This window comes from Diadema antillarum, unplaced genomic scaffold (genome assembly GCF_040938485.1).
Source record: "Diadema antillarum isolate AM-2024a unplaced genomic scaffold, OU_Dant_1.0 seq00000299_RagTag, whole genome shotgun sequence".
In the NCBI taxonomy this organism is placed as follows: domain Eukaryota; kingdom Metazoa; phylum Echinodermata; class Echinoidea; order Diadematoida; family Diadematidae; genus Diadema; species Diadema antillarum.
Window position 1 is genome coordinate 132,200 of NW_027271322.1, and position 14,206 is coordinate 146,405.

General features: G+C 37.9%; 1 protein-coding gene across 1 annotated transcript in view; it reads left to right on the plus strand.

Moving 5' to 3' along the window:
* The window catches only part of LOC139730239 (high affinity cAMP-specific and IBMX-insensitive 3',5'-cyclic phosphodiesterase 8B-like), a 101,065-nt gene that overhangs the window by 60,488 nt on the left and 26,371 nt on the right, over positions 1–14,206 (plus strand). Inside the window, exons 5-7 of the mRNA XM_071641125.1 lie at positions 3,717–3,863; positions 5,586–5,805; positions 13,083–13,171. Coding sequence (XP_071497226.1) covers positions 3,717–3,863; positions 5,586–5,805; positions 13,083–13,171 — 456 coding nt within the window. The remainder of the gene's footprint in view (positions 1–3,716; positions 3,864–5,585; positions 5,806–13,082; positions 13,172–14,206) is intronic.

The window sequence follows — 14,206 nt, forward strand, 5'->3', positions numbered from 1 at the left end:
GCCTATGTCAACCAACTTTAATGTGTGTGTTTGTTTTTTTTTGCAGTACAGGTGTACTAGTATTTTACCCTTTTTTTTTTTCTTTTGCCAAATATACTGCAGGTTTTATGGAAAATACTGTTTTTCCCTAATTGTACAGTATGTCCCAAAAAAATTACAATCGGATTTTTGCATTGATAACACTCAATATGATTAAACCATCTAAATGCTACTACAGGGTCTTAAAATATAACATCTTAGCTCTATTTTGCAAAAAAAAAACAACAACAAACATTCAATTTGGTTAAGCGGTCCCAGAGAAATGTGGATTGTAAAGCATGTCATGAGTCTGATTCTTCCAAGTTTAGCACTTGGATGCTCTTGGAACTGCATATTAATGTGTAAACACAATAGACAGAACTTGGAGGGAAGGGATTCCTGATATGCTCTACAAAAATCCTCATTTCTCTTTAACCACTGAAGCAAATTGAATGGGTTTTTCTGTAAGATGTGGGCAATGAGTCATAGTTTCATACCCTGAAATTGTGTTTGGATTGATTCACTATTTTTAAAGTTATCATTGCAGAGTGTACCGTTGTAATTTTTTTGGGGGGACATACGGTATTACTACACGTGTCTATTGCAAGACAGGCAAAAATACTGTTTATTTGGGTGTTCTTTTTTTACCAGAAATACACCTTTTTAGCCCTCAGAACCCCACAATGTTGTTTACAAGGTTTTGATCCCTGCAAGGGTGGCTGTGGGCAGTTTGGATGCTAATGACTCACAAAATGTCATTATTCAGTCACTTATGGCCAAGATGACCAGTACAATTATTTAAAAGTAACGTTGTGATATCTTATATCATCTATGGCACTTTTGTATTTTCCAAGCTGCAGCTTAGTACACAATGTCTTTTCTAGATTTTCTGGTTAGTGCTGATAAAAAAAAGCATGGCCTACCTGTGAGTCGCTGTTGTACAGTGCCACATATTTACATGCAGGTGTTCTTAATACCTTTCTGTATGATTTCCAGTTACTAATACGTTTACGAGTATTTATATGCATTGTATGAGTGTGTGTGTGTGTGTGTGTGTGTGTGTGTGTGTCAGTGTGTGTGTGTTAGCACGTAGGTCATAATGGCAGGTTCATTATGTTTGATGACTGCCTACAGTTGTACAACTACGTACATGTCAACTACTAGTACAAACACTATGATTCAGGCGGGACTGCTGGAAATTGTGCTGTTAACAAATGGATCAGTTTTGCAGAAGAACTATGCCGTGGATGGGTGAATTGCATGGAGTATGAAATGAATAGGACGAAAGTAATGAAGTATTAGCAAACAATTTGATTCACAAATTGACAAATTATGCCATTGATAAATTCACTGCAAAGTGATGTTAGAAATCTAAGACAAGGGCATAGTGCCTCTTCTTGATCTCTTCCTGATCTTCATGTATTTGGCACATTTATTTTTATTATTATATTATGGTTATTAGCGTAAGTATAATTGATAGTAGGCCTAACAGTTTTACCACTTGAAGTGTAGATGTGCAAACTCCATCTGGGACAAAATGGCTTCAAGTTTAAATAAAGATAAATCAAACCCTAGTGAAGTTTGGGGGGCATTTCATGAAGCATTTTGTCTGACAAAGTTGTCGGACAAAGTTGTCGGACAAATTTGCGCTCAGCCAATCAGATGCAGGGATTTCAGTAGCTTGTAACAGTTTGTCAGAAAAATATCCGACTAAACTGCTTCATGAAATGCCCCCCAGAGTGTCATTTTCTAGCTAAAACGCGGGTCAGAAATGTTCAGTAGTAATATGACTTTGTGGGAAGAAAAGGAGTTGCATGAAATAAAAGGGAAAGGTCAAGCCTCTAACTCAAAGTTTGCTCAATTTTGGCTATTAAAGATATCATATAGTTGTTGCTGCTTCAGCTAAGAAAGTAATTTTGGAATGCGATGTGGTATTGATTTACACATTAACCTACTGAAGACGAGTCCCGAGTATACTCTAGGGCAAGAGTCTACAGGAAATGCGTGTTGTAGCAAAATCGGTCCCTCCTCAACAGGTTAATAATAAATGGGTGAATATTTCCTTCGTGCAAAAGAGGCCAGAATCTAGCCGTCAATGACAAAAGGTCAAGATTGTGCAGCTTCTTCTTGCTGTGAATAAAAGGTCTAACTAATGTGACCAGGAGCAATTAGATATTATTATGAAAAGAGATGGGGGTATGCAAGTGTATCACGTGACTGCACACTGGCAATTGAATTGCTATAGTCTGTAAACACCATAAAAAATTAAGAAACAAAATGGTAAATACTCCCAGCTAACATGATTTGCCACTTGCATACCTATGCTATTACTGTCTGTCTGTCTGTCTGTCTGTTTCTCTACATCAGAAGTGCATGGCGTGGTATTGGTAGGTATGGGCCTCATAGAATAGACATGTGAGGGTAGTATTAAATGTAATGGCTTGGTGCTGCATTCTTTCATGTGCTTGAACATAATACAAGTATCTCGAGTTTCAGTGTGTGCAACCCAAATCCTCACTACGGTATATTATTTCTTTCATGGAAGCGTGTCTTCTCCTTGTTTTTGTTTAAAGTCCTTTTTTTTTTCTTGTCCATAATAATAGGTAAGATGAGATTCTAGCTGAGTTTGTGCACTCTTCGCTTTAATAACAATAAAACATACACACACACACACACACACACACACACACACACACACACACACACACAAATGAAGTGTGCATCTCTTTTCCTGGTATATGGGCTGCTATCCCACACCCATACCTTTTGTCTGTAATAGCCAGTAGGTATGGTGAGTGTGTGCATGTCTAAGACCAGTGGATAAATCTGCAATCTGTGATGCAGAATTATTTCCAGTTTAATTTTGGCACAGAAGAAGAAACAAAGTGTTATGTTCCATTCATTTAGCCCGGAAATGAATTATCTCACTCTTTATGCATTTGATACATAGTTTGCTTTTTATAAAAGTCGTTAGATATACATTATGTAGCTTGCATTGTTTGTTTTTGAAGCGTAAAAAATTGAGTGAGAAAAAAAATTATTCAAATAACAACTTTGCCTACTTTTAAAAAGAAATGTATCATGCAATGTGTATGCAGTTGAGGTTAGACAGGAACATTTTGTGGAAGAGGAAAGTGAATACAATGTTACCTTTAAAGTGCCGGTTAAAAAAAAAAAAGAGGAAAGACTCGTATTGTATAATGTGATAGTGGTATTTTACAATTTGTTATCGTTATCATTATTATTATTATTATTATTATTATTATCATCATTGTTATTATTATTATTATCATTATTGTTATTATTATTATCATTATTGTTATTATTATTATTATTATTATTATTATTAGTAGTAGTAGTAGTAGTATTATTGTTATTATTATTATTATTATTATTATTATTATTATTATTATTATTATTATTATTATTATTATTATTATTATTATTATTATCATTATTATTATCATTATTATTATTATTATTATTATTATTATCATTTAGGATGGAAGACAAAAGGCATTCGATCTGCATGAATTCAGAATGGCTGCCAAGAAATGATGAGTGCAAATTATCCTTGGTACTGGTAGCCCACTAATAAGTGGAAGCAATGTATAATTTGACGTTATAATTGATATGCATACCTCAATATGTGAAGTATTTTGTTTTTTCACCCATCTCATGTTGTCTTTGTCCTGCAGTCCACTGGACAAGGACGAACCTTCGATCATGCCCCTCATCAACGCCGGCTTCAACCGCCGCTACGCCGAGAATGCCAACACGGGAGCCTGCCTCAACGAGCTGCTGCAGATAGAGTTTGGAGAGTTCCGATCACAGTTCAAACTCAGGTGAGACGGTTGCTGGGATACTCTGCTTTGCTGCCTCCAGGGATGCGGTCCCGCTGATAGGAGCACAATAACATTCAGAGTGACCCTTTAGATCTACATATCTCACATAGATCTACATATCTCACATTTTGCTATGCATATTAAAGATAGCAGAGCAAAAAAACGAAAGACTGTATCGTATTACTTCTTGAGATGCTGTTTTGGGTATAAAGAAAATCTTTGCCTCCATTATGGAAAAAAAAACACCAAACAAACCAAAAGATTTGAATGGATGAATTTTTAAAAGAGAAATATCAGCATGATGAGTCTCATCAGAAAATTGTACATTTTGGACTTGTTTAGTATGTAGAAATATTCATCTCCAATATCCATAAAAAATCTCATGTAAAAAAAACCCCAAAACACACACATATCCAATTTCTGTACAAATAATGTGTAGAAAAAAAATATAGTGCATTTCTAGTTCTCATTCTCGGACAAATCATGTGTAGAAAAAAATAACCCAATTTCCACACAGATTCTGATGGCAAGTTATTTCCCCAACACTTTACAAACTATGCTTTTTTTCTGTCTCATATATCTTCTTTTTTTTTGTGGGGGGGGGGGGATGGTTGAGATGGGGTGGGGGAAACAAATGAATGTTATGGTGGAATAATAAGTCGGTGGTATGCTTATTCATCTCGTTCAAATGTCGGCCAAATGACAAAGAAGCTAATGAACTGTCAACTTACAATGCATACCAACATGCACGTCTATGTTTTGATCGGTTAACGGCTAGTGTCAATGTCAAGATGATGATACGCACCTGTTCCAATGTCCATAATGAACTCTGCTTTGCATCCAGTGGGGGTGATAATGAGAGTGGTTCATTTAATGGACTTTCAGGTTATTGAATGAGGCCCTCGAGGGTTGTGAATGTAAAGACAAAAGTTCTTTCATATTCTATTAATACAGTAACTGTGCTCTCCCCATGATTTTGTTTTTTCTTCTGTGTTGTTATTCGGCTGTACGTGTTTGTGCATTGATTTTTGTTTCTCCTTTTTTTTTAGATGTATTAAACATCATTTATAGCCTTAAGTTTACATACAGGGGACAAAATATATGGCATAGAAGACAACATCTATCAATCAGACATGTACCTCTTTCACCTCATTTCATATCTATTATTCATATGGTATAAAGTATGGAAGAAAGTTTGAAGTCAATGGGTACTTGAAGGTGGAAATAGGATTTAGTCTGTCCAATGCTTCAGTGACATGTTGGTTGGTATCTTTATGATATCCATAATATTGTTCTCTTTAGCCCCGTCCTAGCAGGCCACAAAATGCAGGGTAGCCTCAGGGTAGCCTCTGGCGAAGATTGTTCCCAGGGGAAGATTGTGTCTGTTAAGACGCAACACAGTGGAGAGCCTTGGGGGTAGCCATGGGGTAGCCTCCTGCGAAATCTTACCCTGCGATCAACCAGGGTAGATGCGGGGTAGCCTGCGGCGATTCACCTGAGGCTACCCCGCGATGGTGTCTGTTAAGACACTTGCGGGGTGAATCTTTCCTGGAGGTGTCATGTGACCAGCGCTACAGTCAGGTGACCAGCGCTGCTGCCAGGTGACCAGCGCTGCTGCTGTCATATGTAGTCAAATAATATGCTTGGCTGTTTATTTATCAATTTTTGTATTATAGATCCTGCCCAAACCAATGTGAATGACTTTGTGCTTGCTTTTCGCAGAGCCACCAACTCATTATTCGCCGCACTGGAGAGCAGTTCGGAAGCCATCCAAATCACGAGCGAGAACCGCACCATCCAGTACATGAACCCCGCCTACGAGCGGCTGTCAGGTTACACCAGTGAGGAAGTCCTTGGCCAAGAGATGGAGGACATGCCCAGGTGCGACAAAAACAAACCAGAGCTCGTCGACGGCATCTACTCACAACTGAAGAAGGCAAAGGTTTGTGCCACCACCACCCCCCCCTCCACACACCTCTTTTAGAGTTAAAAACATAGTTCCCAAAAAGGCTCAAAATTCATCTTCTACGGTTTGAAATATGCTTGCAATATATCGAAAGGCTCTATCCAAGAAACTTGTCTGACTGATGTGATTTTGTCAGGATAGTGAGTCATTTTGGAGTATTTTGAGATCAAAAGCATGAAATAATAAAAGTCAGTATTGAAGCTTTGATACACTAGTGTCTTGCTCCAAAACAGAAGGTTGCCATGATTTGATATTGTCTAAAGCTGCTCCAGAAAGTGGGAAGCTATTTTCATTGGCTACGCCATATATGGTTTTTGGCGAGTGTAATATTTCATGAATTTGGATTCTAGACAGTTTTTATACCCCCGCAAAACGAAGTTTGAAGGGGGTATATAGGAATCAGCGGACGGTCGGGCGGTCGGTCGGGCGGTCGGGCGGTCGGTCCGTTGCAAATCTTGCGTCGCGAACTACTTCCTCAGTTTTCAACCGATTCCCATAAAACTTGGCACAGATGTGTGCCTTGGGTTGTAGATGTGCAAGACGTATTTTTCGACAGTACCCAAAAGTACGTTGCCATGGTAACGGCATATTATGGGCAAAAATGGGTACAAATCTTGCGTCGCGAACTCCTCCCACAGTTTTTGATCAATTTTTATGAAATTAGGTACAGATGTTCATCTGAATATGTTAATGTGCAAGACACATATTTCCGCAGTGGCAAAAAGTGCGTTGCCATGGTAACGGCATGTTATTGGTAAAATATAGGGCAAAATGCTTCATGGCAAAACTGCTTCATCAGTGTTCTTCCAATTCTCATGGAATTCATATTGAATGTTTGTCTTAGGATATAGGTCAGCATGACACATTTCTTGACAGTGACAAAAAGTATGTTGCCATGGTAACAGCTCACATATTATGAGCCAAAATGATGGAAAATTTTGTGTTGCAAACTACTTCCTCAGTTTTTGCCCAATTTCCATGAAACTTGGTACAGATGTGTGCCTTTGGTTGTAGATGTGCAAGACGCATTTTTTGACAGTACCCGAAAGTACGTTGCCATGGTAACGGCATATTAATGGCAGAAGATCAAGGAAAGATCTTGCGGATTTAACTACTTCCTCAGTTTTTTGACCAAAGCTTATGAAATGTGGCACACACCTTGATCTTGGTGGGAAGATGTGGAAGACATATTTTTCGGACGTGTCGGAAGCTGCGTTGCCATGGTAACGGCATATAAATGGCAGAAGATCAAGGAAAGATCTTGCGGATTGAACTACTTCCTTTGTATTCGACTGAAGCTCACGAAATGTGGCACACACATTGGTCTTGGTGGGAAGATGTGCAAGACATATTTTTTGGACGTGTCGGAAGCTGCGTTGCCATGGTAACGGCATATTAATGGCAGAAGATCAAGGAAAGATCTTGTGGATTGAACTACTTCCTCAGTTTTTGACAAAAGCTTATGAAATGTGGCACACACAATAGTCTTGGTGGGAAGATGTGCAAGACATATTTTTCGGACGTGTCGGAAGCTGCGTTGTCATGGTTACGGCATTTAAATGGCAGAAGATCAAGGAAAGATCATTCCTTGGGTAAGACTGTCGTCACGGGGCGGGGGTATTAATCACCTTAAGTGATATTTCTAGTTTAATCTAGGTTAAATTTGCTGTAAAAAGGACCACATTGACTGAATGACGAAGAGGTAATATCTCTTGTCAAGAGAAAAGTTAGTGATTTCCCACCCTTGAGATGTGTTTTTGTCAGAAAATAAAAATGAATTTGAATTTAATTTAATGGAATTGAAAGGAGATGATATAAAAGGCAATTGTAATGTGGGAGGCAGTATTTCTACCATGTTGTTAATTTCATCACAAATATTGTTTGACTCAGAAAATTTGCAAGAAATATCAACTTGCCTGCAGCTTCTTCTCTAGGAAAGGCAGAATATGTTGAGAAGATCGAGGATGTGAGATTTTTACACACTTTACTGATTAAGAATGATAGAAGGTGTGTACTGTCATGAAGCATGGTGTTGGAGTTGCAAAATCCCTGAGTATATCAAAGTGCAAGAAGACGACACACCATCACGCCACATCTTACTGTGTGTCAAAGAGGCGTGATATATTTTTCCGCTATTTTGTTTTTCCAGGTCATCTCAGAGTGACTTTTACATGACATTAGAGCTGATTGGGTCTCATTGTTGTGCATTTCGCCCCAGGCTACAGCCACGACAATTTGCTAATTGCAAATGCCAGAGAAAAAAATGATTCAGCCAGATCTAATGATAAGTGATAAAATGCTTTTGAAGGAGAACATATCCATGATTGCAGGTTGTATTGTCAACAAGTGTGGGAGGACTTGGCGATTGATAAAACGTTCACCATTCTGCTTCACTCACCAAAGAAATATACAGTGAATACAGAAAAATACATGCACACCCACATAAAATGTACTTACATGTATACACATATGTACAGTTACAAACACACACGTGCGCTCTCATGCACACACACACACACACACACACACACACACACACACACACACACACATACAGTCATGTGCAAGGGCAAGCACACAAACACAACACAATTGGATGTAATGAACATCTACGGCTGATCTTATCTGTTTCTTTGTTCTCGATTTTGAGCTGTTCCCGATGCCAGATTATGGGTGATTATGCCATTCCTTGCACTAATCACTTGCCTTTTACCCCTTCAGAAGAGAGTAAATGAGCAGAGCAGGTTGCCCCCTGTTTCTTGAGAGCACAACATGCCAAATTACCTCTCCTAGTTTCTCTCATTGGCACAAATTACAATGGTGCCATTTTTTTTCTAGCATTGGGGGGCGAGAGAAAGTGTGTCAGTGGACGATTCTGAGTGTTCATGTAATACTTTGTAGTGAGGCAAGGTCATATATGATGATCGGAATTATGAGGGGATGACTGCTCGAATGGCTAAGGGTTCCCATGCTAATAGTTTGTTTCTCCGTTGGGGTGGGGGAGGGGTAGGGCCTTGAGCAAAGCCAGAAATCCACAGCCGCAGCTTAGCATGACTGACGTCAGCTGCTGTTGTTATCTGCCTGGACGTACCAGGCAGGAGTAGTACAGGCGTGGGTGGCAGTCGGAAAACGGTTGCTCTCCGAGCGTGACATGGCGACGTATTTCGGTGGAAGTGCGTACTTGAGTCGGCAGCGATGAATAATTTATCGCAAATTTATAATCACGGGAATTTTTCGTGGTAAATGCCAGTGACTAGCATTTACCTCTGTAATTTATGTGTCAGCTCCCTTGATGGTGACTGTATATGATTTCCAATTTATTTACAAGATAAAAGCAGTCGGCATGCTATTGTGACTGAGGAGCAGATGGCTACAATTACCGTAGTCGATCATAGTTTATACACACGTAATTCACTACTGTGCACAGTAAAGTTGATTTAGCACCATTTAATCTATGGAAGTGCCTATGATTCTGGCGTGATTGAACAGTATTTAAGGAATATAGGTGTTTTTTCAACTGCTGCAGGTGCACAAAATGATGATACATGAAATTTCAATGTATGACAACCCTAGATTCGATACCTTTCGAGTCAAGGAACTTTATTTCTTCCTGACTTAATGTGAAATCGTGCAGCAGTGGTTATCCCACATAAAAAGAGCAATGATGACGATGATAATAGTATTATTAATAATAATCATAATAATAATGACGATGATAATGATAATGGTAATGATAATATTAATGATGATAATAATAATGATAATGATGATAATGATAATGATAATGACAATGATTATGATAATGATGATAATGATAATAATAATGATAATGATAATAACAATAATGATAATGATAATGATAATAACAATAATGATAATGATAATGATAATAATAATGATGATAATAGTAGTAATGATAGTAATGATAATGATGATAATGATAATAATAATGATAATAACTATTTCTTATTGAACACTTTCACAGGGGCCTGCAAAGCGCTGTACAATTTACATACAACATTCATATGTTATAAAGACAACATAATTAAAATTCAAACAGTTTAGTCTTAAGTTACCTTGTAAACATTTCTTCTGAAACACATAGGCGGAGTTGTTTTGGTAGAGTATTCCAGACGACAGATCCAGCATATGCGTTCGAATGCTTTGGTTTTTGTTTGTGGGATTTGTAGGATTGTTTCTTCATTTTGTGACCAAAGTTGATATCTGGAGATTATACATGTAGGAGTGGTTATTAGGTGGGATAGGTATTGACAAGCAGTATTCATAATGCACTTGTGAACAAGAAAGGCTAGTATGTAATCCATGTATACGCTCTTTGATGGGGAACCAGTGTAACTCCCTTAGTACAGGAGCGCTAGAAGATCTACTCTGTATACCAAGCACTGGGCGAGCTGCTCGACTTTTTGGAGTCTTTTCATATCGCTGACATTCATATTTGCCAGCATTCACAATGCTTTACTGAATTGAAAATAAAACAAAACAAAACAGCAGATCTGTGAAGATGATTTTATAGAATAACACAGATTCCCAATTATTTCACTGCTATTCAATATTCATAAACAGATACTAACATGGATGAAAGCCATAGTCCCGTACACCATCACATCGGGTAGCCATTCGAGAAATGCGCATTTTACGCTCTATGTACGCTTCATATCCAATCTCCCTGAAAACTCAAGAGTCTGTTTTCTCTCGCCCTGTGACTTGCAAGATGTGTGTGACAATTGTTGTCTCTGTGTATATGTTCTTTTTTGTCAGCTATGTCCATTTCTCTCCCCCCTTGTTTTTTCTCTGTTTTTTCTCTCTTTTTTGTAATTGTCTTTGTCTCTATTCTTTGTCAGTTATGTCAATTTCTCCCCCTTTTTGCTTGAATTTAGGCAGACAGATGCACGTATGTTGGCCAAGTAGTACACTTTTGTTTTGGAGCATTTGAGCCTTTGTCCTATCAACAGATGACAATATGAGTGTGATGAGTATATGTTCTGTGTAAACAAGATTAGGATATTTTCTGTACACTGCTCTCCAGGAATAAGATTTAGGAATGACATGTATACTCAGCTCTGGGAATAAGATTTAGGAATGACGTGTATACTCAGCTCTGATAATAAAATAGCTATTTCACTGATGGAGTGCTGTTAATCTTTCTATTTCTGTGACTTCTCATTGATCAAGTGTGAAGGCAACTCATGCATGCATAATTACCTCCACCAAGGGAGGAGGTTATGTTTTCATCGGCATTGGTTTGTTGGTTTGTTTGTTAGTTTGTTTGTCGGTGTGCAAATAACTCAAAAAGTTGTGCACGGATTTGAATGAAACTTGCAGGAAAGGTTGAGAATGACACAAGGAACAGATGATTAGATTTTGGTAGTGATCTGGAAATTTTTATGGATTTCATGAAAGATTTTCGATATTTTGGCAGGTAGGGTCAATGAACTTGGGAGTTCAGCACATTTTTTAGGTTTTCATACGCGCACTAAAGTGCGTGCTCTAGTTATTGCTAGGGCGAGGTGCGCTGTGCAGCTGAGGGTTTATGACGTAAGAAAGGCTTCTATATTGGGAAATCGGATGATTTTTCAGGATGCATACGTATGGGGTGGAAATCGCTGATCTCTATGGAAGAGCAAGATCATCGATGGAAAGTACTGTAACTGTTTGGCGGAGGTCTGCGCTCTCAGAGTGCTTTTCTTGTTGCCAATATTTCTCATTTAAGAAAGAAACTTGTAGCCTTCCTCCATTTTACACAAGCAAGTTTGTTGCAGAGATTAAAAAAGAAAATCTAAGTGTCATGTATTTTTACTGGTAAACAAAGTATCTTCTGCCGTGTGTGTGTGTGTGTGTGTGTGTTTGTTTAGGTGTGTTTAAGGCTATCACTAAGCTATGAATCTGTCAATCAAACAGTGGAAGTGCAAATGCAAGATAGGCTAAAAAACAACTTTTGTATGTTATTCACAATTAATGATTCAAGTGCCTCTCTGAAGAGGATGTTGATGTATTATTCATCAACATTTTGAGAAAGCATCTCATCTTTTTAAGATCGAATCTTCATCATGCATGATCTTCTAGAATGTTTAACATACACACAAAAGGTTAAAAAACAAACAAACTCAACAGCATGAAGTCAGTATTGCATGAATATAAGAACAAAGCAAGGGAGTACATTGTAGTATTCATATCATTTGTTCTGTTTGAAGACTTTATGCTTTTGACTTTGTACATAGTGCTATTTTTCTAGGTCTTCAGAGTTTCTTGAAAGCATTTGTAGATTCCAGTAAATGAAATTATAGAAATCATGATTTCAAGCATTATTAACAAGAGACTCTATTTTATGGAAATCATAATTTTAAACATTATTTACATTTTATGGAAAAATGGAAAAAAAAGGGTTGTACCTCAAATGTCATCTAATACAGATATGAAAGGAGTGCAATTTGTGCTTTACCGTAACTGTGACTGTGTGCAGACAAAATAATAAGTAAGAATACTACACAATTTCAGATGCATTATATGTAGCTTGTCACAAAAGACCAAAGAAAATGTAAAGCTCAGTTATGGTGATTGACAAGTCTGTCTCTCATTCAACTGCCATTTGTGAAAGACACAAAGCCTGTCATGTGGTTGGCATACTGCCAGATTTATTGACAGTCTACTGCTCTTCAATGAACCATACGGTACAAAGAGGAATAGCCTGTCTGGAGAAAAGTGAGATTGAAAAGGCTGTGGACAGATTGACAGAGACATAAATACCCTCTGGAAGGAAAGAAGGAAGGGTGATAATGAGATAGAGAGAAGGGAGAACTCTCACCACAGAGATATATCTTGAATATAAAAGAAATGTTAACAATAGCGCTGTGTTTGTCTAAGAGTGAGAGCAAAAGATGGGGGAGGGGTCAGAGAAAGGAGGTTCTGATGAAAAGCGAAAAGTGAAAAAATGCGAAACACGATACTGTACTTTCATTGTATACAGACTGTCCATTGTTATACCTTGTTCTTAAATATCACCAGGGTAAGGTTTCATATGTTGGTTTTATTTTGGTTTGTTTGTTTGTTTTTTTTTTTTTTGGCAATCCTCATTAATAGATTTATTTGTACAATGAGGTTGTCTGAATCATCTTTTTAAATTCTTTTTCCTTTGTGTCTCAGCCAATCTTGGCCAGAAAGTTTCAAGAAAAAAGAACTCCTGTAATATCAAGCTTGTTTGTTTTTGTTTTTGTTTTTTTTTTCTTTCTCTGCAGTCCTGGGAGGGTATGCTGTACTCTAAGAAGAGAAATGGAGAGAGCATTCCACAAATGGTACACATCACACCTGTCATAGGCTATGGAGGGTAAGTCTCTTCCATAAGATGTATTATGATATACATATAATATATCTATGAATAATGTGCGATGAAGGGCATGTACCATGTACATGCTGAAAGCTCGGAGGCCATTAAACCTGTTGAAATCTATAGCTATGCCTACCGCTCTTTTCGATTTCTCATTTACATACATACACTGTATAAGTGGTTATTTTCATGTACAGATATTTCCGCAGACGAGCAGGTCACGGACATTTTTGCGAGATGTTGTTTTCGCGAATTGACTCTTCATGAGGCTATTGTAAGTGCACTATTAGTCTAGCGCATGACGACATTTTTGTGTAGGAATAGATTCGTGGTCCAACAGGTCATTCACGAAATTCGAAAAAATGTAACCCTTGCGAAAATAACAGTTTATACAGTATATATATATATATATTCTTTTTTTTCTTGTGCAGTCTTCTTGTAACAATGAATCAGCATACACGTTTCATTTCTTTTTTGTATCCTGTGCTCTTTCAATTGAACTGCTTGTGTTACTATTTGAAGCTGTTTGATTTTCTGTCATTACTATCATTTTTTTTTTTTACACAAATATTGATCCAAGGAAACTACATGTATGTGCCAAGTGTTTTATTTTTGATAAAAAATTGATGAAACATATGAACAAGTGTGATATCATTAAGATATTTCCAGCTCATGTGACTCTGTCTCCCACATTTTGGTTCAGGCAGAATTAAAGAAGGTGATGAATTATATGAAGATTTGTAGTTGTACCTGTTATCAGGAACAATCGGGGTACATTAGACCAAGGTGATGATTATGTTATCTTTTTTGCTATCTTACAATATGAATGCAAAGAAGGAGATCCTCCTTGATAAGGAGGTTGTAAATGTATTAAGGGGTTGGGGGGGGGGGGGGGGGGGAGGGGTGGTGGCGTGGGGGGGGGGGGGGGGGGGGGGGGCTGGGTGGAGAGGATTGCCCAGATGCCCATGTATCCTGGCTCACTGAAACAGAATGAAGTGAAATACTCATGAAATTAGCATATTGTGACATTTTGGG